Genomic DNA, 24,620 nt, shown 5'->3' on the forward strand with positions numbered 1-24,620 from the left:
AAAGTCTCATACATGTGGTATCGCCATTGTCGTGGACCTGCCTCCTAAGGTTTAACTTAGTCCAGGCTGATTTCAGTGATTGGCAACAGGTTGCCTTATTTAAACATCTCAGCAGCACTGTGTCCTTGCTGTCTGATCTGCCGCTCTTTGTACGTGTTTTCTAAAGATCTGATATCTGCTCCTGTTGGACCCAGCTTGTTTTGAGATTGTTTCTGTTATCCATCTGTATCTGACCCTTGGCTTTTCCTTATGCCTGCTCCTCTTGTACCACTGTTGCCAGCCTGATTACCGACCCGGCCTGCCTGGCATTCCAAGACTCTCCTGCAGTCTGCTATAGTTACCTACTGCAGCCATCCATGGATTACCTGTCTGCTGATCCATCCAGTCTGCTGATCTATCCAGTCTGCTCACCGATCTGCTGATCCATCCAGTCTGCTGATCCATCCAGTCTGCTCACCAATCTGCTGATGCATCCAGTCTGCTCACCTGTCTGCTGATGCATCCAGTCTGCTCACCTGTCTGCTGATGCATCCAGTCTGCTGATGCATCCAATCTGCTCACAGTCTGCTGTCACATCCAGTCTGCTCACCTGTCTGCTGATGCATCCAATCTGCTCACAGTCTGCTGACGCATCCAGTCTGCTCACAGTCTGCTGATCCATTCAGTCTGCTCACCTTTCTGCTGATCCATCCAGCCTGCTGGTCCTGTCTGCTGTGCTGGCCATGTGACCTATCTGCTTTTGATCCTGCCAGGCACTCATACCATTCTGCACTTCTGTGCCACCTGTTTGCTCTACCAGGGGCCATGAGTCAGATGCGTAAGGGAGGCCTTGCTCTACACTATCAGGCTCATTAGTCAGGTACGTGAGACAGCCATACTCAGGAGTAGCATAATGTATTTTGGGGTGTCATTTTTGCTATGTACATACTATGTGTTGGAAATATATTAGAAATGAACAACTTTGTGTGAAAAAAAATGCATTTTCATTTTTTCCCACATTTTCCAAAAACTTCTGGAAAAAAATGAACAGTTCAAAGACTCATTATGCCTCATAGATTATACGTTGGGGTGTCTGCTTTCCAAAATGCGGTCATTTTGTGGGTATTTGTACTTTCCTGGCTTTTAGTGTCTCAAAAAATGAGATAGGTCTTCAGTACATCAGGTGTGATCAATATTCAATGACTGGCACCATAGCTTGTAGACTCTATAATTTTTACAAAGACCAAATAATATCCACTAATTAGGCTTATTTTTTACCAAAGATGTATAGCCGTATAAATGTTGGCCAAAATTTATGAAGAAAGATGACTAATTTGCTAAATTTTATGACAGAAACAAAGAAAGGCATTTTTTCACCAAATTTTCTGTATTTTTTTTTATTTATAGCACAAAAAATAAAAAACCCACTAGTGATTACATACCACCAAAAGAAAGCTCTATTTGTGCGAAAAAAAGGACGCAAATTTAACTTGGGTACACGACTGAGTAATTGTCATTCAAAATGTGAGAGTGCTGGAAGCTGAAAATAGGTCTGGGTAGGAAGGGGGTAAAAGTCCCCTGTATGCAAGTGGTTAAATGAATATTTAATTTTTATTGTTTCACTTCAAGCAATCTTAAAATCACTGCTCCTGAAAAAATTGCCATTTTAAAAACTTTTTTTTGCATCGATGCATGTCTCCTGGGGCAGGACCCGGGTCCCCAAACACTTTTTATGGCAATAACTTTAAAATGAGCACTTTTGTTTTTTCACGTTTGTGTCCCATAGACTTTAACGGTGTTCGCATGTTTGCACAAATTCTTTGTCTGTTTGCAAGTTCTGGTGAGTGTTCCACTCATCCCTATTAGTGGCCATTAATTAAAATTTTTGTAAAATTTTATTGTAACTGTAAATTAAATGTCATTTTTACAGTCACTTATTTAAAAAAAAAAGATTTCCCATCAGACTGCATCCCTTCGGTTGAAATTAATATGCATGCATTATGAACCACCACAAGAGACTGCTTAGTATTATATATAAGTGGAGCTTCAGTGGGTTGTATATCTATCAATACCATATTGGATCTTCATGGAAAACAGAAGTAGTGTTATTGACTTCATGCTGGCAGCATTTCCAATGACTTTAACAATGAGGACTTTTTTCTTTTCATTACTTACTTCCATCCACATTATTACTTTGTCGGGTAACATCCTTATCATTTTAATCGTTTGGAAGAGTCACTCCCTCCACACACCCATGTATTATTTTTTGGTCAACCTATCCATTCTGGACATATGCTTTACTTCAACAATTATACCAAAGTTTCTCAACATCCTAGCAAGTGAAAATCGATCAGTCTTATTTCAGAGTTGTCTAACTCAGTGCTATTTCTACTTTTTACTGGGTTCAGTTGAACTACTTTTGCTTGCTGTCATGTCTTTTGACAGGTACACAGCTGTATGTCACCCTTTGCACTATACAGCAGTAATGACGCCTGATTTCTGCCTGTGCCTAATTCTGGGTTGTTGGCTAGCTGGATTTGCAGATACCATTATTCCAACTCTTCTAATAACTAAACTTTATTTTTGTGGCCCTAATGTTATTGATCACTTCTTCTGTGATGCAGAACAGCTTCTAAAACTTGCCTGCTCTGACACTAGGACAATTCGCATTGTTAATCTCTTCTGCTCTTTTTTGGTTGTGTTTGGTTCTCTGAGTTTCATATTGATATCATATGGTTACATAATATCAGCTATAATCAAGGCATCCAAGGTGGGTGAAAGATGGAAGCCTTTCTCTACATGTGTCTCTCATCTCCTTATTGTAGTTATAATTTATGGAAGTTCACTCTTCCTGTGTATGAGGGGCATTACTCTGGCGGCCATAGACATTAGTAAACTCTCAGCGCTCATGACTGGGATTGTGACACCACTTCTAAGCCCATTCATCTACACTCTGAAAAATAATCAGGTAAAAGCTTCTATAAAACACTTGGTAATTATGCGGTCCCTGGGGGTATAACTATATGTATTTTTCTTACTTGGAATTAGAATCAGGTCCAACAGGAGAGGAATAAGCAGAATCACAGCAAATCTGTTCAGTTCACTCTGAACCGGGGGATTACCATGAAGTCGTTTTTCATCTTGTTGGAGAATTCAATTCACTGCCATGAACAGGCAAACCATTTAGCAATTCTGTGCAGTTGAGTGGCATTGTCTCCACCACATAGTAAGATGTAGTGTGAGCCCATGACCCCTTGGTCATCCAGTGGGATTCTGCTTTTTTTTTTTTTGCTTTTTTTTTCCCACTACAGAAAACTGTTCATTTCGCTATCTCCTTCTCAGTTTAGCATTATAGTGGTATTTTACAGGAGTTATATCATTTTTTTCTATTTTCAAATATGCCATAATTTAAATATTTTAAAATCTTCATCAGCTCCCTCAATATCTTTTATTTTTTTCTATCTTCCCACTAATTCCAATGCACATATCTCTTTCCTCCTGATTCATTCTTATGCCTTGTACATATGATTTTTTTTTCCGACAACAAAATCCATGTTTTTTTCCAACGGATGTTGGCTCAAACTTGCATAAACACGGTCACATAAAGTTGGTCGGAAGAAAAATGAATTTCAGTAGCCAGTGCTGCTCTTCTACTTGATCCCCCCCCCCCCCCCCCCTTTGGTCTGTTTTCTGCTCTCCTTTCTTCTAAACCTATTCGGGCCCTCTGCTCTCTCCAAAATTTTGAAGTTTTTCCATTTTCTCCAGGTGTTGATATATCTTTCTGGTTGTCCTTTTTCTCTGCTGCATAGATATTCCATTTTATTATAATATTCTATTATCTCAAGCCATTCCATTATGTCCGGTTCCTTTGTATTCAACTATTTCTTTGGGATCAATCTTTTTGTGGCATTCAACAATACTGGGATTAAAGTTTTTCCATAATGTTTTTTTGAGGTTTTGGATTCATGAAATAGACACATTTGCCAGTTGTTAGTTATCTTATTTCCAGTTATCTCTTCTATATATTCCACAACTTCTTGCCAGTATTGCTTGATCTTCGGGCATTCCCACTAGATATGTATCATTGTGGCTCTCTGTTTGCATTCCCTCCAGCACAGTGGGGATTTGTCTGCTTTATTTTTTTGAATTCTATATGGGGTCAGATACCATCTTGACAATAGTTTGTAGTTCATTTCTATTGTGTTTATATCTGTTGCATAACTATATACTGCACCTATCATTCTTTCCATATGTTGTTCCTCTATTTTCGTACCGGTTTCTTTTTCCCATTGCCTTATATAGGAGGGTGTCTCTTGTCCCTACAATTCTGTCAATATTCCATATATTTTAGATATTACATGTTTCAATGGAGTATGTATATCACAGAGTTTTTCCAGTGGGTTTAAATTGTTTCCATCTCTAATTGGCTGGGGTAGGAAATTAACTGTTTTAATTGGAAGTATTCCCAGTCACTTATGTCCCATTTGTTTATTTCCTTTAACTCTGCTAGTGTTCTCATCTTGCCATGTGTAGTGATGTCCCTTATTTGTGCATTTCCTATTTTACAACCTAAAAGATTATCTTAACCCACCTTTTTTAATTTTTTTTCATTAACCCATTCCACCAACCATGAAATAATAGCTGACTTGTAATATCTATTTATGTCTGGTGTTGTTAAACCTCTGTGTTCTTTTTTCCTCGTGATTAGTGCAAACTTTAGTCTTGGTTTTTTATTTTGCCATATATATATTTTATCATCATTGTTTTTATTATTCTAAAGAAACTCTGTGGTATAGCGATCACCATTTAAGCATATTTATCCTTCCTATCCATGATATGGATTGCAGTGAACCACTCTTTAAGTCTGCCTTAATCTCATTCAGTAATGGGATATAATTTGCCAGGAACAACTTCTCAGTGGTAGAAGTCAATTTGATTCCTAGGCAAGATAACTCTCTTTTCACCCATGTAAATGGGAATTCCCTTTGTAATAGAAGTTCTTTCTCTTTCCCCGCTCCTATATTAAATATTTCTGTTTTAATTGGATTGGATTTAATTGGATTGATTCAAGTTTGAAAGTTTTCCATATTTTTTTATCTCTTTAATTATGTTTGGAAGCGTCACTATTGGGTTTGTTACGTACATCAGTACATCGTCCGCATATGCCGCGATCTTATTCCGCAAGGTCGCCAAAAATGGTTCCAATGATAATACATACAGGAGTGGCGAAAGTAGGAACCCCTGTCTCGTTCCAGTATACATTTTGAATGAATGTGACAACTTCCCATTTACTTTTACCATGCCGTTGGTCGGTTATACAGATTTTTGATCCAGCGCATTATTTTAGGTCCAAGTCCCAGATATCGGAGAGTATCCATCATGAATCCCCAGTCTACCCTGTCAAACGCTTTTTCGCATTGATTCACAGGAGTAGAGCTGGGGTCCCCTATTTTCCCATTTTCACAGCATTAGCACTGTTTGTGCTATTGTCTCTACCCTCTCTACCTGGTACAAATCCTGTTTGATCTGGATCCACCCACATTGGTATCAGTTTTTTCAATCTCCTTGCAAGAATTTTTGCATAGATCTTCGTATCAGCATTCAATTGGGCTATTGGTCTATAGTTGGAGCAGATATTTTTATCTTTTCCATCTTTAGGTATTAATGTGATATGAGCTAATGACTCTCGCCATGTTTCTTCTACTTCCCCTAAGTTGTTCAGGTAGTCGCATAGCTTTGGGATCAGTTGATTTTGAATTTTTTTATAATATTTGATCGTGAACCCATCTGGACCTGGGCTTTTACCCATAGGGTCTTCTTTCAATGCCAGTTTAATTTCGCCTTGTGTAATAGGTTTTTCCAAGTCAGTCAATTGTTCGCCATGTAGGCTTGGTAATTTAGCATTTGTTGAATAATCTTGTATATTTCTTCTCCTTTGCTCTTTTTCTTCTTGCGTCTCTTGTTCTCTTATTGCGTAAAGTGCCCAATAGTATGATTGGAAGACCGATGCAATTTCCGTTGTTTTATTTACCATTTCTCCTTTCTCATTTTTTATCTTTTTGATAAAGTTTAAACTCTTCTTTTTTATTAGAATTCTTACAAGATGTTTCCCTGGCTTTTTACCCCATTTTTATGTCTCTTGAGCCACCCTGTTAAAGTCCTTCCTAGTTTTTTTTGTTCCATCAGATCTTTTAGTTGAAATCTTTTAATAATTAGGGTCCTGTAGGTTTTCTAATCTGACTATTATGTCTCTTGGACTTCATAGGCAAATCTTGTGGCCTTCTTACAGGGAGGCTGTTTAGTCTTAGGTATTTGCTTCGATCCCTATTTTCTTGGTCCTCCAGTCTATATACTTGTTCTTGTTCTTTTTTTAATTGATTTTATTTCTTCTTTTATCACTTGTATCATATTTGTATGAGAGTCCACTTTTTTCAACTTCCTCCACTCTTGAGAGCATATGGCCCAGGTCTTTATGGATTGTTGCCATTTCTGTTTTTAATTAATTTTCCAGGGCCACAAACATTTTTTCCATGTCTATTTTTGTTGGGAGTTGAGCTGTATTCTGCTGTTCCTCCTCTCTTCTTGCGCATAGATCTAAGTCGAGTTCCTGATCTGTTCTGGGATCTGCGAGAGTACTAATTTCCAAGAGTGTTTTGTTCTGGCCCTTTTTTTTTATCCTTAGTTTCTGTTTGGTGTCCTTTGGCACTTTGCTGCTTTTCTACTATTTGATTATCTCCTTCTCCATTTACTTCTTGAGTTATATACTTGTGCATAGGGCCAGAGCTTGGGCTTACACTAGTACGGGTGATTTAACCACCACCCCGCCGCCTCTTACCGATTTACTCCTCAGTTTACAATTTATTCCCAAAACAAACAAACAAACAAAAAAAAATATATGGGTATGAGTACTAAAATGCAGGGTACTGGCAGAAGTAGTACCAGCCAGGAACAATTCAAAAAGTCTTCCTAATTTTGGATTACTACAGAAGCTTCAGTAGATATAAATTCTCCCAACCATCTATAATGAGCTCAGATCATCCAGACTCTTATCATATATCTTATGGTACAGTTTACAATGGCTCTTTAATTTCAGGTATTTCAGATATTTTCTCTCTGGCTTCCTTTTCTCCTTCTTTTTGCTTTTCCCTTCCCAGTTTAATCATTTATTTTATTTGTTTGTAAGTTCACATTTCATTCAATTAAACACAAAAAAGAAAAACATTTTGGTTTCAACTTATCCGTAGAGAATGAGGGATAGAGGGGGCTTGTCTCAGTCTTTCAGTCTGAATAGGATCCTGCCCGGAAGACACTTCTCTGCCCTGCCGAGCCTCCCTCAACCCTCCTCGTTTCTTTCCGGAGTTCCTCGGCAAACCTCGGCCTCCGGCCTTTGCTCACTCAGCACTCTTCGACATCTTTCTGAACCCCCACCCACTAGCTGCCGAGTGCCGCTAACGAACCTCTCCACCTCATTACCTCTCTCTGAATCCTTTCAGGCACGACACCGCGCACTCTTCTCTCCAAACCGACCAGGAGGTAAGAGGACACCGGGGGGGAGTACTCCAACTTACCTCACTCCAGTAGCTCTGATCCACCTTCCCTCCTCTCACAGCACCTGCCCATCTCTTCAGATGGGGTGTGGGGAGGTAGGGAGGCAAAACAAAAACCCCATAACAGGAAAAACTGCAGGGGGGAAACAGCCTCTCTGTTTCAGAAACTGCATTTGCCAAACAGCAGCATGTCAGGACAATCCTACACAGGACAGGGGGCAATTGTCGTCAGCCATTTGAGCGGGGGAACGAGGGGGGTTTAGAAGCTTGGGGGGTGACCAGTGGTCATCCATCAGAGGGAACTGGAGATGGACGCTCCTACGGAATGACCTGAGCAGTGCCATTCCTAGACTCCTCCCTCTCAACTGCATCAGAGATTCCACTTTTAATGCCCTGTTTTTTCTTCAGAGCTTGGCAGCCGCAGGTTTTTATTTTTCCCGCATGCAGAACATGCTGCATTGCGGGAGAGGCGGCGGCCATCTTTCTGGTGGCCAGGAGAGCCTTCGGCCGCGTCCTCCGGGAAAGGGGCGGGACTTCCGATGGCGTGTAGCATCATCTCCTGTTGCCGGAACGCAGGGGGAGAGAGGAGGACCAACTGGTGCCTTATTTCCGGTTCCAGATCGGCGCAGCTGCGATTTTGAATCCCAGGACTGGCGGTGTGTGATTCCATGCATCTGCTAGAGCCAGCGATGGAGAGCAATGCAGACAAGGGGGTAAGCCAAGGTGCCAGCAAGGTGAAGGTAGGAGCAGTGTCTCTGAATGGTCCGGATCACTGGGAATTGTGTGGTTTTCACTTGTTGCACCTGGGTGTTATCTGCATTAGTTTTTTTTGCAGAATTTAAATAGCATGGTTTGTTTTTCCTTGTCTCTTTTCTGTTTGTTTAGGCAAAAAGTGCTGCCCAACCAGTTAAGAGGAGATGCCCTGTATGCAAGGAAAAACTAAGTGAAACCTGGATCAAAACGCTCTGTGCGTCTTGTATCTCAAGCCTGGTTAGGGAAGAATCCCCGTCTGTTTGTGGTGATTTAATTGCAACCATTAAAGATGAGCTCAAGGCTACTTTTCAGGCCTTCAGATTTAACTTAGCAGACAATCCTGGAACATCAGGAGAGCATAGAACCCCGCAGTCATCCTTGGAGCCCCAGGGGTGTTCTAAATTGATGACGGGGGGTGTCTCAAGACACCTCGCAGGATTCTATCTCTTTGGCTTTAGATGAATCTGACTCGGAGGAGGAAGAGGCGGATTCGGAGGCAGCCTCTAAGTATAAATTGTCCTTAGAAGAAGTTGGAGGTCTCCTCAAAGTGATCTATGCAACCTTAGGAATTGAGGAGGAGAAGAAAGAGCTCTCTCTACATGATCGCATGTATGCAGGGATAGGGGATTCCAGGTGGCGCACCTTTCCGGTCCATTCCCTGGTCTCTGACATGATCAAGAGAGAATGGTTAGGATCATCTCGCTCAGCATCATGACGTAGGACGCTCACCTGTGGAGGGAGGGGTTTGAGGAGGCTCGTTGGAGAGGGCGTGCGGAAGAAACGAGAGGAGACGGTCGGAGGGTGAGAGGCTCCGACAAGATTCGGTGCACCGCAGCACGAGCCTGCCGCCGCATGAGCCCGCTCCGACACCTGCCTACCGCCGGCCAGGACACAATAAGCACCGCTTGCGACGGATCCCCGTCCCCGCTCCCCCCCTCCCCCCCACGCCCCCCCTGGAGGAATGCAGGGATGCGTGGAGAGTAAGGACTGAGCTGTGAAGAGGGAGAGGAAAGGAGAGCAGCACCTGAAAATGAGAGGAGCAACACCTGAGAACAGATAAGTCTGATGGCTGTAGACCTGCGCTGTACATTTCGTTTACACAGGAAATTTATGTCAGAGTGTAAATGTTAAAATAGCAGTAAAAGGCAGGAAACAACAGATCCTATCTGAAAATCCTCAGCTGAATATAATGCTGCAATGCTGATTGATATTGCTGATGACATTCTCTTCCCTCTTTTTTGTTTTTTTTCAGTTTTTTTTTCTCTCAGTTGTCTGTTTGCACGAATTATATACAATTGACGGTTAACAATATGATAACAGCAGAAGGGGAGCTATATGAAAAATATAACTGTCTGCTGGCGATATAAGAACTTATCTAATTAAGTGACGGTTAATTTAGCAGCAGGAAGTTGGGAACAGCAGCTATGATATAAATTGTTTGTAAAACTTCCTATTTGTCCATAAGCAGATGGTCAATATGGACGGTCATAAGCATTACTTAAGTGGACAGCATCAGGAATTACTGAGGAACAATACTTGGACCAGATAAGTTGGGCAGTCGCCCGGTATTTTTTATTTTTTCATCTATCTATATATGATCTATATTGAAACAAAGGTTAACCGAACAGCAATAAGCAGGAAATTTTATAAAGGATAAAATAATCGGAAAACTATCGAGTCGAACATATGCAGACGATTACCCCGTAGATGCCCATATAAGGTTACCGGGCGGAACGATGTCAGGAAATGCAGAGGAATAACGCATGGGACTAATAAGTTCAGCTGCTGCTCTGTATTTTTCTGTGTTTATTTTTTTTTTACTCGGTAAATCCTCTGGCCATCCATTGGAAATTTACAAAAGATCACCAGGTTGGACAGTAGTACGCCACGTAGAGGAAACAACTCTAGAACTGAGAAGTTTGACCGTTGTACTGGATCTTTTTTCTCGTCCTTCTCTGTCTTTTCTTTTGTTTACTATTTTCCCTATTTATTGGAGAGATGAACTATATTCCCATCTAACTGTTTACTAACATCGTAGTAAATAGCTAGAAAATATTATGCACGAGATCTTAGTCTGGAAAAACTTAGCTGCTAACAAGTAGATCATTATAGCGGCTGGCTATAGATGGCTAAGGGTTAAATGGCAATTTATACCCCCAGATAGAGATGATTACGGCCGTGAAGGAACAACTTGGGATATCATACACCTGGAATGTTGGCCTGAGAGCGATATACAGGAATACTGGTGGGAATAGTTAAGGTGGCAAGGTGGTTAAAAATATAGCACCCTCCAAATACTGGCGGCTAGTTAAAACAAGAAAATCAGAATCAGGGAAAAACAGACTGCTGACTAAGGAGTATTGTTGTTTGCCATTTTGAAAAGTGAAAACGGAATATCTGAAAAAACTCCCTGCAGAGGAGCAGGGAAGTGCTGAAACTAACAAACTGGGGAAACGAGTACGTGAGAAAAAGAAAAGCAGTATGAGTAGATCCTCAAAACAAACCGCCAAGGGAGGCGGCTCTAAGACCCCAAAAAATACATCTACTGAAACTACTATAAAACAATACATGACTCAAGGAGCCAGTCCGAGGGGTGGCGAGAAGGAAAAACCACCCCCCAACCTGGGGATGGATAGGGGGACAGGGAAAAAAGTTAGGGAAGCTTCGGACCATTCTCGAGACTAAATGACCACTGAGAGTGAACTGGAACTAAGTAAAAGTGAAGATCAAAGAATGGATGACCAGGCGATAACAAAAGGGACGATGAGGGAGATGCTTCTAAAATTAGAGAACGCTATAAAATCAGAAATAAGCTCATTAGGAAGTGACCTGGGACATCTACTAACACGAGTAGAGGCAGTAGAAGAAAGAACTAATATACAAGCTCAAGACTTAATTAAAGTACAGGAACAAACTAAAGTAGTATATCGAAATCAGAGAAACATTCTTTATCGACTTGAAGATCAAGAAAATAGAAATAGAAGACAAAATCAGAGAATTAGAGCGGTTCCAGAAAATAAGAAAGAGGAGCTAAAGGAAATTATAGCAGACATATTCAGCCCAATACTGCGGAGAGGAGAGGAGGAATTTCCCAGGATTGAAAGGGTGCACCGGGTCGGGAAGAAAAAGTTGGAGGAAACTGGAAGATCACGTGACATTATAGTTAGATTCGAACATTATGAAGACAAAATGGAGATCTGGAGAAATCTTAGGGGAATAGCCCCATTAAAATATGCTGGAACTGAGATACAAATCTTCCCAGACCTAGCACCCGAAACTTTGGCTCGGAAACGCCTCTTAAAACCCTTACTGGAACAGCTGAGAGCCAAGAATATAAGATACAGTTGGGGGTTCCCGGCATGTTTGTTAGCATATAAAGATGGAAGATCGGTTAGGCTGAGTTTTCCAGAAGAGTTAGTAGATTTTTGCGACAAATTGGGAATTGAAGCTCCAACTCTTCCAGGCTGGATAGATGTGCACGTGGAAATATTATGAGAGCTCGGTTTTTTTTTGTTATAGGATAGGGGGGATGGGAATTGGTGAGGGGAGGGGCGGGGAGGAGATTGTAGGTAATCGTGGCTGGAGGGTAGGTGGGCCCATTACCCCCCCTCCTTTCAGAAGGTTACATCTAAGGAGAGGGGGTAGGGAGGCAGAAAAGGAGAACCCCACCTTGGAACATCAAAGATTTGGAAATGGACAGAGATCTCAGGTCCATTAATGAGTCGAGGGCCGAATCATGGCCTAAAAGGGGAGGGGGAGGGGGTTGGTGGGTTGGGGCGATGGGGGGGTGGAGAGGGTTTGTGGGTGAGGGGGGGTAAGGTCAGTAGTAAAATCCTCGGGAAAAATAATAAAAAACAAGGTCTAAATAGAAAATATGGATAATAAAACAATGGAGATTAATTTTCTGTCCTATAACGTCAAGGGCCTCAATACAGCAAAAAAAAGGTATAAAATTTTGGAAGAATTAAAACAATGTAAGGCAGAAGTAATTTTCTTACAAGAGACCCATATTTCATATACATCAAAGATCAGGCTTTACTCTAAAGATTACCCGAGTTGGTACTACGGCGACACAATTACAAACAGGGGGAGAGGGGTAGCAATAGGATTTGGAAAAAATACTCGTTTCGTTCTAGAGGGAAGAGAAACGGACCCAGAGGGTAGATATCTGTTCCTAAAGGGGAAATTAGGAAATATAAGATATACTTTGATTAACATTTACTCCCCGAATAATAATCCTATAAAATTTTTACAGGGAATACTGGCCAAGGTTCAGGAATTTAAAAGTGGATATGTGGTAATGATGGGAGACCTGAATTTTTGTCTGGATCCTCGACTAGATAGCACGTCCCGTGCACAGGGAAGGAGTAATGCACAATTAAAAAAAAAAAAATTCTTTGTGGAACATAGAATATTAGAGACTGTGCTAGAAACGAGTATTGAAATAACAACACAGTCAGACCATGCTCCTGTAAAAATGAAAATGCAGATCCCTGGCTATAACAATCAAGTTAATAGGTGGCGGCTAAATGAAGATTTAATTCTAGATAAAGAGGGAGGTGAAGTAATAAGGGGAGAATTAGAAAAATACTTCTTAATGAATGAGACTGAGGGGATATCTGGACATGTCTTATGGGACGCCCATAAAGCGTATATCGGCGGGATTTTGATGGCCTTGGGGTCGCGGAAAAAAAAAGAACGTGCCGCTAAGAGTAATAAACTAAGGGAAGAAATCTTGAACATAGAACAACAGCATAAACAAGGTATTGTGGATAAAAAAGTATACCAAAAATTATTATCTAAAAGGGAGGAAATACAGAGGTTAATGGAACAAGAAACAAAAAAAGTTTTTAATCAACTAGAGAGAGTCCGATATCAAGATTGGAATAAACCCACCAAATACCTAGCCAAAGTGCTCCAAAAGAAAAAAGCTACTAATTATATAGAGAAAATTCAAACGGAATGTGGGGATATGGTATATACCACAAAAGAAATAGCAGAATCATTCAAAGCATACTATGAGAGATTATACGCTGTGAAAAACAAGGAGAAGAAGATAGATGGGAAAATAAAAGAAACAGAAGCATATCTTAAGAAAGCTAGACTCCCCAAGATTGATGAGATAGATAAAGACAACTTAGATTGCCCTATAACAGAAACAGAAATAAATAAGGCGTTAATGGATTCAGCCCAGGGGAAAAGCCGGATTGACAATTGGGTACTATAAAAGGTTCAAAGATATTCTGATACCGAGACTATGTAAATATATGAATGGAATCGGGACAGAGTACGAACTGAGTAAGGAGGCATTGATAGCCTCAATTACTGTCATCCGGAAGGAAGGAAAAGATGAGACCAGGTGCTCTAGTTATAGACCAATATCACTGTTGAACGCAGATACTAAACTATTTGCCAAGCTACTGGCAACCAGGATGAAGACAGTAATGAACTCACTGGTACATCCCGACCAGGTAGGGTTTGTTCCTGGAAGGGAGGGTAAGGACAACGGGGTTAGAACCCTATTGGTGCTATCTCAGAGGGAGGAGACGGAACCCCCGACCTTATTACTGTCGACAGATGCACAAAAGGCCTTTGACAGGGTCGATTGGAGATTTATGTTCTTGACACCTGAAAATATGGGTTTCTGGCCAAGGATGGCCAAATGGATTAAATCATTGTATCATCACCCAAAAGCAACCATAAATATAAACGGGGTTCACTCCCCTCCCTTTGAGATGGAAAATGGGACTAGACAGGGATGCCCCCTTTCACCCCTTCTCTTTGTACTCACGCTAGAGCCCCTACTCTCGACAGTCAGAAACAATCCAGAGATAACAGGAATTATGGCGGGGCAGGAGGAGCATAAACTGGCAGCATATGCAGATGACGTACTGTTTTATATTAGTAAACCTACAAGCTCAATACCTAAGATAATTGAGGCCCTTGACGACTATGGGAAATTGTCAAATTTTAAAATCAACCAAACGAAATCTGAAATTCTCAATATAAACGTTAGTAAACAAGAAGTACAACTAATCCAAGAGTATTGTAAATTTAAGTGGGTGAAAAAATTAAGATACTTAGGAATAAAACTGGCCCGCACCTTAGGTAAGATCTACCAGCTAAACTACATCCCATTATTAAACAAAATTAGAATGGAAATTAGGAGGGTAGTTAATAGACCTCTATCCTGGCTGGGCCGGATAAACGTGTTCAAAATGTTTATTCTACCCAAAATTTTATATAAATTTCAGATGATGCCGATTGCAATACCCCCTAGTTACTTTCGTAAGATAAAATCTCTAATGAGTAAATATATATGGACCAATAAAAAACCTAGGATCTCCCATACGGTTTTAAAACAAGAGAAAAGCCGAGGAGGACTGGCTGTCCCAGATTTGCAATATTATTATAAGGCGGTAGTATTGTCTAGAATTGCCGAATGGGTGAGGGAGAAAAAAGACGAGAAAAGGTGGGTAAGTTTAGAATGCACATATAGTAAAGCACAACTTAGTAAGATAGTTTGGAACCCCCAAAATTTAGGGTATTAGACCCGGACACGAATGTGTTGACACGGATTGCACTTAAAACATGGGATGAGGTGTATAAAAGATTAAATGGACACTATAATTCACCTTTGATAGAGTTGAAAGATAATGAGTTTTTCCCCCCTGGTAAAAGGGAAATTGGTGGGAATTGGATAAAAAAGGAAAAATTACAAACAAAAGATATTATGAATAAAGGGAAACTTATATCACTAGAAGATTTAGTGCACAAGGGATTGACGTGGATTGATAGATGGCGTTATCTCCAGCTGGCTCACTTCATAGAGGGGCTGCCTCAGCCAGTCAGATCCGAAGACGAGCTGACTGGGGTGGAGCAGCTCTGTACCTCTGATAAGGCTAAAGGTACAATTTCAAAGATGTACGGGTTATTGTTAGCGATTAGTCAGCTGGAGGGGCCGCCATATATAAAAAAATGGGAAAAAGAATTAGGAGCACAAAAAGATAAAGGAACTATAAATAAAATTTTTAAACTAACACACAGTTCGGCAATAGATAATAAAATCGCTGAGATGAATTACAAACTTTTATCTCAATGGTATAATACCCCAGATAAAACTGTTAAATATCAAGAGGGAAGATCGGCCGAGTGTTGGCGGGGTTGCAAAACACTAGGAACAATGACACACTTGTGGTGGGAATGTCCCAAAATTAAGATATACTGGGGGAAGATCTTGCAAATGGTAGAAGAAATAACTAAAATAACGATGAAGGTGGATCCCTGGATGGTACTTTTTCATGGTACAGAGGGAGGGGTTAAACAATATCAAGATACAATCATCCCCCACCTCCTAAATGTGGCGAAAAAACGGATTCCTAAGAAATGGCAGGACGTAGATTGCCCAACGACATGGGAGTGGGTGGATGCCGTGGAGGAAATATTTAATAAGGAAAGTTTAAGGATTGGAGATGTAGGCGAAAGGGCAGCATTTATTAAAAAATGGAGAGGTTGGACAGAATTTAAAAGAGAACGGAGTTACAAAGCACAATTAAGATCATAAAGACCTTGTTATAGAAGAAATATGGAAGAGGAAAGTTACTGACACATTAGGGGAGTGGGAGGGCGGGAAGGGTGAGGGGGAAAATAATTATAAGGGGCGGGGGCATAAAATATTCTTAATTAATAAATAAAATAAATTTGAATTATAACTTTTTAATGAAGGGAAAAAAAAATGCAAATAAAAGATATTGCCACAATGATGTGAAGATTAATAACAAGAGACAGTGATGAACGCAAAGTTGATTTAAGTCTCTCTTGGTGATTCGCTGAAGTGGTAAAAAAAAAAAAAAAGAGAGAGAATGGTTAGAGCCAGAGAAGAAACCTTTTTTCTCTAGAGCACATAAGAGAAGGTTCCCTTTTGAAGACAGGCCGGATTTTGTTTGGAACAAGGTCCCGAAGTTAGATTCTGCCTTCTCTCAAGTTTCAAAGTCGACAGACTTGGCTTTCGAGGACATGGGCACTTTAAAAGAGCCTATGGATAAAAAGATGGACCTCCTTCTAAAGACAGCCTGGCAATCAGTAATGATGAATTTGAAACTGGCCATGGCAACAACCTGGGTGGCGAGAAAGCTAGATCATTGGGTCAACCAATTGAAATCTCATATTATGGCTGATTCCCCAAAGCCGGAGATTTTAGACTCCTTTTCCACGCTTTCAGCAGCTATTGCATATATTGCAGATGCTTCAGCTGAGTCGGTCCACATGACAGCCAGGTCAGCTGCCCTGACTAATTCTGTTAGAAGGGCCTTGTGGTGAAAACTTGGCCAGGAGATGCGGTGCCAAAAAATAGACTTTGCAATATTCCTTTTGCAGGGGATCTGTTGTTCAGCTCAGAATTAGAATCTATTTTTGACCGAATGGCAGACAAGAAAAAGTAATTCCCGGTCAAGAAAAAGTCAGCGCAGATGCGTATACGTTTTTTTCGGGGCCCAAAGGAACAATCGGAGGATAGGACACAGAACAGGAGGAAGCTTTGGGCAGCACAAAAACCTAAGGGTAAGGGTGGAGTGCTCCTCAATCCTCCTGCGTCCGCCACCAAGCCACAATGACTCACCCATCAGGGTGGGAGGGAGGCTCCAAGAGTTTCTCCCTCAGTGGGGGGCCATTACTCAAAATCGGTTCATTTTGAGAATGATTTCCCATGGTTACAAGATAAAGTTCACGGAGGTCCCTCCGCAAAGGCTCTTGTTCACAAACATCCCAAGGGAAGCCGGTCAAGGCCTTCGCCATGACGTCCCTCATTCAGGATCTGATGTAGCAGAGGGTCATTGTGCCGGTTCCGACAGAGGAGCTGGGTCAAGGATTTTATTCACATGTGTTCCTGGTCCGGAAGCCTTCAGGGAAATTCTGTCTCATTTTAAACCTCAAAGTGCTGAACAAATCGGTGCAGTACTAGAGGTTTCAAATGGATTCTATCTTCTCCATAAGGAACCTCCTGAATCAGGAAATGCTATATGGCATCCATAGATTTGCAGGATGCATATCTCCATGTTCCGATTTCCATCAGTTCACAGAGATATCTGAGGTTGGCACTAAGGGAAGGGAGCAAGGTAGTTCACCTCCAGTTCAGACCCCTCCCGTTCGGCCTGTCCTCATCCCCAAGGGTGTTCACCAAGATTATGGCCGAAGCATTAGCACCCTTTCATCTAGAAGGAATCTCAGTGATCCCCTACTTAGACGATCTGTTATTTTTTGCCCAGACCAGGGAGGTCTTGCGAAAAGACCTGGACAGAGCCTGCATCCACCTAAAAAAGTTAGGTTGGATTATAAATCTGCAGAAATCTAATTTGGTCCCTGCTCAGGAAGTGACCTTCCTGTGGTTTCGTATCAGTTTTCTGGATCAAAAGATCTTCCTGCCAGAAGAGAAAAAAGAGAAGCTGATACAGTTAGTATCTCAACTACAGTCCAATCAGCCCCTGTCTATCAGGAAGAGTATGTCTGTGTTGGGAACTTTAACTTCTTCCATCCCGGCGGTCCAATGGGTGAAGCTTCATTTCAGACCTCTGCAGGCCTTTTTGTTAAAGGTTTGGGATCACCAGCAGAGTTTGTTGGATTTTCTGGTGGAGATCCCCACCACAGTAAAGAGAAGTCTGTGGTGGTGGAGGAACCGGGAGGATCTTTCAGAAGGTCTGGTGTGGTCCTTTCCAGTCCACGTTCGGCTTGCATGTGGATTTTGTGAACACAAGTGGAATTTTGAACTAAAGTGGAGAGTTAATAACCAGGAGTTGAAAACAGGAGTTAAGACAGGAGTCTCTAACCTCTATCTTACCTCCATCCTCCCCTCCATTTTAAAGATCCCACTGCAAGGGGCAACCAGACAGCTCTCCGGAAACGTCAGGCTGACAGCAAGCCAGATTCTCTGGAACCAGAGTGTTTAACGGGGACCACCGCAGGCAGGTAAGCTCGCACCTCCACACCCCCCCCGCCCTAGTGATTGTTCCAGAGACTCCGTCCGACCGCCTAGGGGGGTCAGGAAGGAATTTTTGCCCCACTGGTGCGTTTGGCTGCTACTTTCAGGGTTTTTTTTTGCTTTCCTCTGGAACAATCAGGAACAACCGTAGGTTAGCATACCCCTACCTCCAGCCTCCATTCCGTTTTTCACGCTATCCTAGGACAACTACTCCAGATCACAGCCAGACTTCTTTTCTGAGCGGAGACCTTCACCTCAAGTAAAGGTAGCCGGAACAGCCAGCAACCAAATACAACAACTCCTTCCGCATCCATATAGGCATCCCTTGATCAACTTGCGCGCTAATAGCCTCAAGCACGGCGGCAAGTCTGATACCTAGCCCCTCCTCAGGATCAATACCCTGATCAGGATCATCATCTTAGGCCCATAGTACCATCAACAGCATCCACAAACCATGTGCTACTTCAAATACTCAGCTGAAGTTCTGCACAGACTAAGGAACATCAACACCACATTGCCATCTTCCATACAAAAAATTCTTCAAAGAGAACAACTATTAAAAACCGGACGACAAGCAGCTCCCAACCACAGGAAGACATCTACTCAACCACTACAATTAGATTGTGCCTTGATTAACGCCAGGTCTGCAGTCAAACATAGACTGGAAGTACACGACTTCATCATCGAGAACAATGTAGACTGCCTCTTCATCACCGAAAGCTGGTTAACCTCTGACTGCAACACCATCCTCACCGAATTGGTGCCGTAAAACTACAGGATCCTAACCGAACACCGGATAGGGAAAAAAGGAGGAGGCCTAGCAGTGATCTTTAAAGGTCACCTGGATCTCACTAAACCATCATCTCAGAACCCAGTGCCTTTTATGGAAACCCTGACGCTACATCTTCAACCAACACCCCATGACACCACTCATATTCTACTGTGCTACAGACCACCAGGACCAAAGTCCAATCTTCTTTCACCCCTCACGGAATCTTTTGCAATGCACACCCTAAAATTCAAAAATTTCCTGGCACTCGGAGATTTCAACCTTTGGGCAAACGAGACCAAAGACCCCATTGCGACTGCCTGCATCAATCAACTAGAAGAACTGGGTCTCCAGCAACTGATAAAGACTCCCACGCATGGATCAGGACACACCCTGGACCTCATTTTCAAACAGAACATTGACGTCAACATACTCGACAACATAACATTGCCATGGACGGATCACCACGCCATCAAATTCAAAATCGCTACCAACATCACCAACAAAAAACGGAATCCTGTAACAACAACGCACTGGACCAGATCGCATAAAAAACTGTATTCCGAATCCTTCAAATCCACTCTGTCCAACAAGATAACTACAATAACCTTAAACTACTCTACGGAGGAAACACTCAACTCCCTGAACAGGGCATTGCTGCAATCAACAGACTCAGTAGCACCAAAACGCAGGGCTCTCATCCGGAAGAAAAACTCTGGATGGTTTAATAGTTCCTCGCCGTACTAAAGCAAGAACGCAGAAGAGCGGAAAGAACATGGAGAAGAAATACCACCGAGGAAAACCACTTTAACTACAAAGGTCTCACAGAGAATTATCGGAAAGCAATCTTCAAAGCCAAAAAGGACCACTTCTCATATACAATCTCAACGGCCGCAAACCAACCACGGGAACTGTTTAAACTGGTTAATCAATCAATGAATCCGGTGTGCCTAGAACCCCCAGAAAGTGAATCCCAGGATTACTGTGACAAACTGTCGGATTTTTTCATCGATAAAGTCAAAACCATCAGGGAAACAATTTGTCAGAAGAAAACATCCAACTTCAGCCAGCAAATACATAAAGAGGATGTCTGCACCAACATACCGCAACCGCCTAAATTTTCACTTCTCACCAATTACCGTAGACACCGCAAAAAACTGCGTGACAGTACCTCACCTATTGACATCATCCCCACAAAACTACTGAAAGAATGCTCCGACATCGTGGCTCCAACCATAACCCACCTCATAAACAGATCATTCCACAAAGGGATTGTTCCCAGCATCCTCAAACAAGGCATTGTCAAACCTCTACTCAAGAAACCAAACCTGGACCCTCAGGATCCAAACAACCGTAGGCCAATTACAAGCCTCAACACCATTTCTAAGATCATGGAGAAAGCTGTAGTACATCAGCTACAACTTCACCTGGATACTCACAAACTCCTGGACCCGCTTCAATCAGGCTTCCGCCCAGGTCATGGAACAGAAACAGCTCTCCTCAAGATTTGGGATGACGCCCTCGAAGCAGCAGATGACGGAGAGCCGTGTCTCCTTGTACTGCTAGACCTAAGTGCAGCCTTTGATACAGTAGATCACAATAATCTACTCGTCCGACTCACAGAAGTAGCCGGAGTCCAAGACATAGATCTCCAATGGTTCGCGTCCTTCCTAGGAAATCGGTCACAGACAGTGAAACTAGGAAAATTCCTCTCCGAAACTCGACCAGTCACCTGCGGAGTCCCTCAAGGCTCTGCTTTATCACCCGTTCTCTTCAACATGTACATTCGCCAGAGCTTCTTATCTTACACCCAAATCATAAGCCCGCAACCAAAACCTCCTGGTCTCCACCAACCGTCTTTGGGCAGACTATCTCCCCAAAGACCAAAGAGAAGAGTCTCGGGGTTATTTTAGACGCACAAATGTCAATGGATGCGCAAATAGGAGCAGTAGTCAGTGGATCTCACCACCTGCTGCGCATGCTTCGCAGACTCCTCCCTTTTATCCCAAAGAATGACAAAGCAGTGGTAGTTGGAACAATCATTAATTCACGACTGGACTACGCAAACTCGCTTTACATAGGATTACCACAATATCAACTTGCGTGATTACAACTGATCCAAAACACAGCGGCAAGGCTGATAACAGGAAAGAAACCCTGGGAATCCATCTCTCCTTCACTGAGGAGCTTACATTGGCTAACTGTAAAAAATCGAATCACGTTCAAGACCCTTTGCCTCACCCACAAATGCGTGCATAGAGAAGCTCCGCAATACCTAATGGAGAAAATAAAACATTACACACCAAACCGTAGTCTTCGATCAGCCAACAAAAACCTCTTCCTCGTGCCCAAAGCCCGGTATAAATCCAAAGGGGATCGAAGATTCGCTGTCCAAGGGCCTCGGCTATGGAATGCTCTACCAATCAACATCCGCCTGGAAGAAATTCACCTGGCTTTTAGGAAAAAACTCAAGACCTTCCTCTTTTAGCAGATGATCAAAGCTCGCCACAGTGCCTAGAGGCGATTCAGTTCGCATTGTGCGCTATACAAGTATTTCATTCATTCATTCACTCTCTAGTAATCAGGTTCTTCAAAGCTCTCTCTGGGTCTAGACCGGTCGTGTCTAAGAATTGCCCAGTATGGGACTTGTCTACTGTTCTTCAGGCCCTGACCAGGGATCCTTTCAAACCTATTAATTTGGCCTCCCTGAAGTGGATTACGTTGAAAACTGTTTTTTTAGTGGCCATTACTTCAGCTCGCAGAGTTAGCGAGTTGCAGGCCTTGTCAATCAGGGAGCCATTCTTTTCTGTTTTTCCGGATAGGATAGTCCTAAAAACGGATCCTAATTTTTTGCCAATAGTGGAGTTGGTTGGAGATAATTCTTCCTACATCCTGCTCTAATCCGCCGGGTAAGAAGGAAGAAGAATTCCATACCTTGGATGTTAAGAGAGCAGTCCTAAGTTGTTTGGAAGCCACTAAGGACTTTAGACGTGCGGATGCACTATTTATTTTATTTTCAGGCAATAAAAAGGGAAAGCAAGCTTCCAGAGGAACCATAGCAAGATGGTTAAGGATGGCTATTGCGGAAACCTATTTCTGTGCTGGCCAGAGGAGTCCAGTGAGTGTCCGGGCTCATTCCACAAGGGCTACAGCGGTGAGTTGGGCAGTGAAAGCTGGGGCCATCCCCCGAGCAGATATGTAAGGCAGCTACCTGGTCAAGTCTGACGACATTTGCCAGCCATTATAGATTAGATCTCATGACGGCTGGGGATCAGGCTTTTGGAAGGAAAGTCTCAGGCCGCGTACACACGGGCGGACTGTTCGCCCAACTTTGTCCGTCCAACAGTTTCGGCAAACAGTCCGCTCAAAATTAGCATGGACGGACATGGCCACACACGACGAACGAACAGTTTGCTGAAACCGTGCACGATGACGTGAACGGCACGTACGACGGGACGAAAAATACGACGTCCTATACACTGCATTATAACTTTCGGCGTGAAAATCCTTTCTGAGCATGCGCGCAACTTTGTTTGACGAACAAGCCTACACACGAGCGGACTGTTCGCTGAAACAAGGTTTCAGCGGACAGTTTTACGGAATTTCCGAAAAACCTTGTTCGTCAAACTGTCCGCTGAAACTGTCCGCTGAAAGCCCACACACGAGCGGACTGTCCGCCCAAACACTGTTCAGCGGACAAAGTTGGGCGAACAGTCCGCCCGTGTGTACGCGGCCTTACAGGCTGTTATCCCGCAATGAATGGAGTAAGTCTCAGTAATCCTCTCGGGTGGCTGTCCTGAAAGTAATTTTGGAAAATTCAAGTTAGACTTACCAGTAACTTGTTTTCCAATAGACATTCAGGACAGCAGTAACCCGCCCTGTTTTATGTTATTGCTGTAATACTATGATATAACTATCACTTATGTGGAGGCTGTGTGGAGGCTTTCCTTAAAAAGCTCTGATGGAGGAGGTGTTTCCTTTTGGGAGGTGGAGCCATGATCTCTCGGATGGCTGTCCTGAAAGTCTATTGGAAAACAAGTTACCTGTAAGTCTAACTTGAATTTTAATGAAAAATAACTTGCACTTTCAAATAAAATATTTATCTGAAGGAACTAATAATGGTGGTCCAAACCAAAACTATTTGCTCATTTAACAAAAAGTTCAATGGTAACTCATTGGTGTCAACAGCCAGCTGTCCCTTGCCAGCTTACAGCATTCTTGTGCGACTTTCAAAGAAAACTGTATCAAATATAAAAGAGTGCATACATAACACTGCACCAGGCCACACAGAACATCACCTTGTTTAATCACATAAAAATAATATAATCCACCCACTCATTCATTTTGTGCCCTCACAAAGAAAAAGCTTGAATTGCATATCTCAGACTGATCACTGCTGCAAGTCACATAAGTATTGAGAGTGGAAATTATTCTCGATCCTCTAGATGGCAAACCTTGCTGTATAAATGAGCATTGCTGTATGAATGAGCATGTGTTATACGACTTTTCAAGTTGTTACTCTGTAAGGCTTCATGCACACGAGACGCAGATGCAAACGCTGCTGGACACATGTTGAAACCGGCGTTTAGAAACGCGCGTTTTGCCGCGATTTTTACCGCGATTTAGCGGCGTTTTACCGCGTTTTACCGCGTTTGCGTCTAGAAGCGTTTAGTTAAGCTAACATCATAGACCCTCCCCAGCTCAAAAAAACAGTATTATTAACTATTTCAGCAATTTTGTGAGACCAGAGTGAGTAGCAGCAGCTGTGAGAGCTGCAGTGTACTTGTATTTAGCGTGTCACTTGCCACGGCACCTGCCACAAGTTGTGGATTGTCCACTTGCCATGTCACTTGCCACGTCACTTGCCACGTCATCTGCCACAAGTTGTGGATTGTCCAACTGCCACGTCACCTGCCACAAGTTGTGGATTGTCCACTTGCCACGTGACTTGCCACATCACCTGCCACGTCACTTGCCACGTCACCTGCCAGAAGTTTTGGATTGTCCACTTGCCACGTCATTTGCCACGTCACTTGCCACAAGTTGGGGATTGTCCACTTGCCACATCACCTGCCACGTCACCTGCCACAAGTTGTGGATTGTCCACTTGCCACGTCACTTGCCACATCACCTGCCACATCACTTGCCACGAGATGTGGATTGTCCACTTTCCACGTCATCTGCCATGCCACCTGCCACAAGCTGTGGATTGTCCACTTGCCACGTCACCAGCCACATCACCTGCCACAAGTTGTGGATTGTCCACTTGCCACGTCACTTGCCACATCACCTGCCACGTCACTTGCCACATCACCTGCCACAAGTTGTGGATTGTCTACTTGCCACGTCACTTGCCACATCACCTGCCACGTCACTTGCCACGTCACCTGCCACAAGTTGTGGATTGTCCACTTGCCACGTCACTTGCCACGTCACCTGCCACAAGTTGGGGATTGTCCACATCACCTGCCACGTCACTTGCCACATCACCTGCCACAAGTTGTGGATTGTCCACTTGCCACATCACCTGCCACGTCACTTGCCACAAGATGTGGATTGTCCACTTGCCACGTCACCAGCCACATCACCTGCCACAAGT

General features: G+C 42.8%; 1 protein-coding gene across 1 annotated transcript; it reads left to right on the top strand.

Moving 5' to 3' along the window:
• The first annotated feature begins 2,040 nt into the window (after positions 1-2,040).
• Positions 2,041-3,170, top strand: LOC143956656 (olfactory receptor 6M1-like). The gene has a single exon (XM_077466845.1). The coding sequence runs from the start codon at positions 2,066-2,068 to the stop codon at positions 2,996-2,998; it is 933 nt and encodes a 310-aa protein (XP_077322971.1). The 5' UTR covers positions 2,041-2,065; the 3' UTR covers positions 2,999-3,170.
• Positions 3,171-24,620: the final 21,450 nt, after the last annotated feature.

This window comes from Lithobates pipiens, unplaced genomic scaffold (assembly GCF_037356315.1).
Source record: "Lithobates pipiens isolate NorthernLeopardFrog02 unplaced genomic scaffold, aLitPip1_a1.2 Scaffold_4, whole genome shotgun sequence".
Taxonomy (NCBI): domain Eukaryota; kingdom Metazoa; phylum Chordata; class Amphibia; order Anura; family Ranidae; genus Lithobates; species Lithobates pipiens.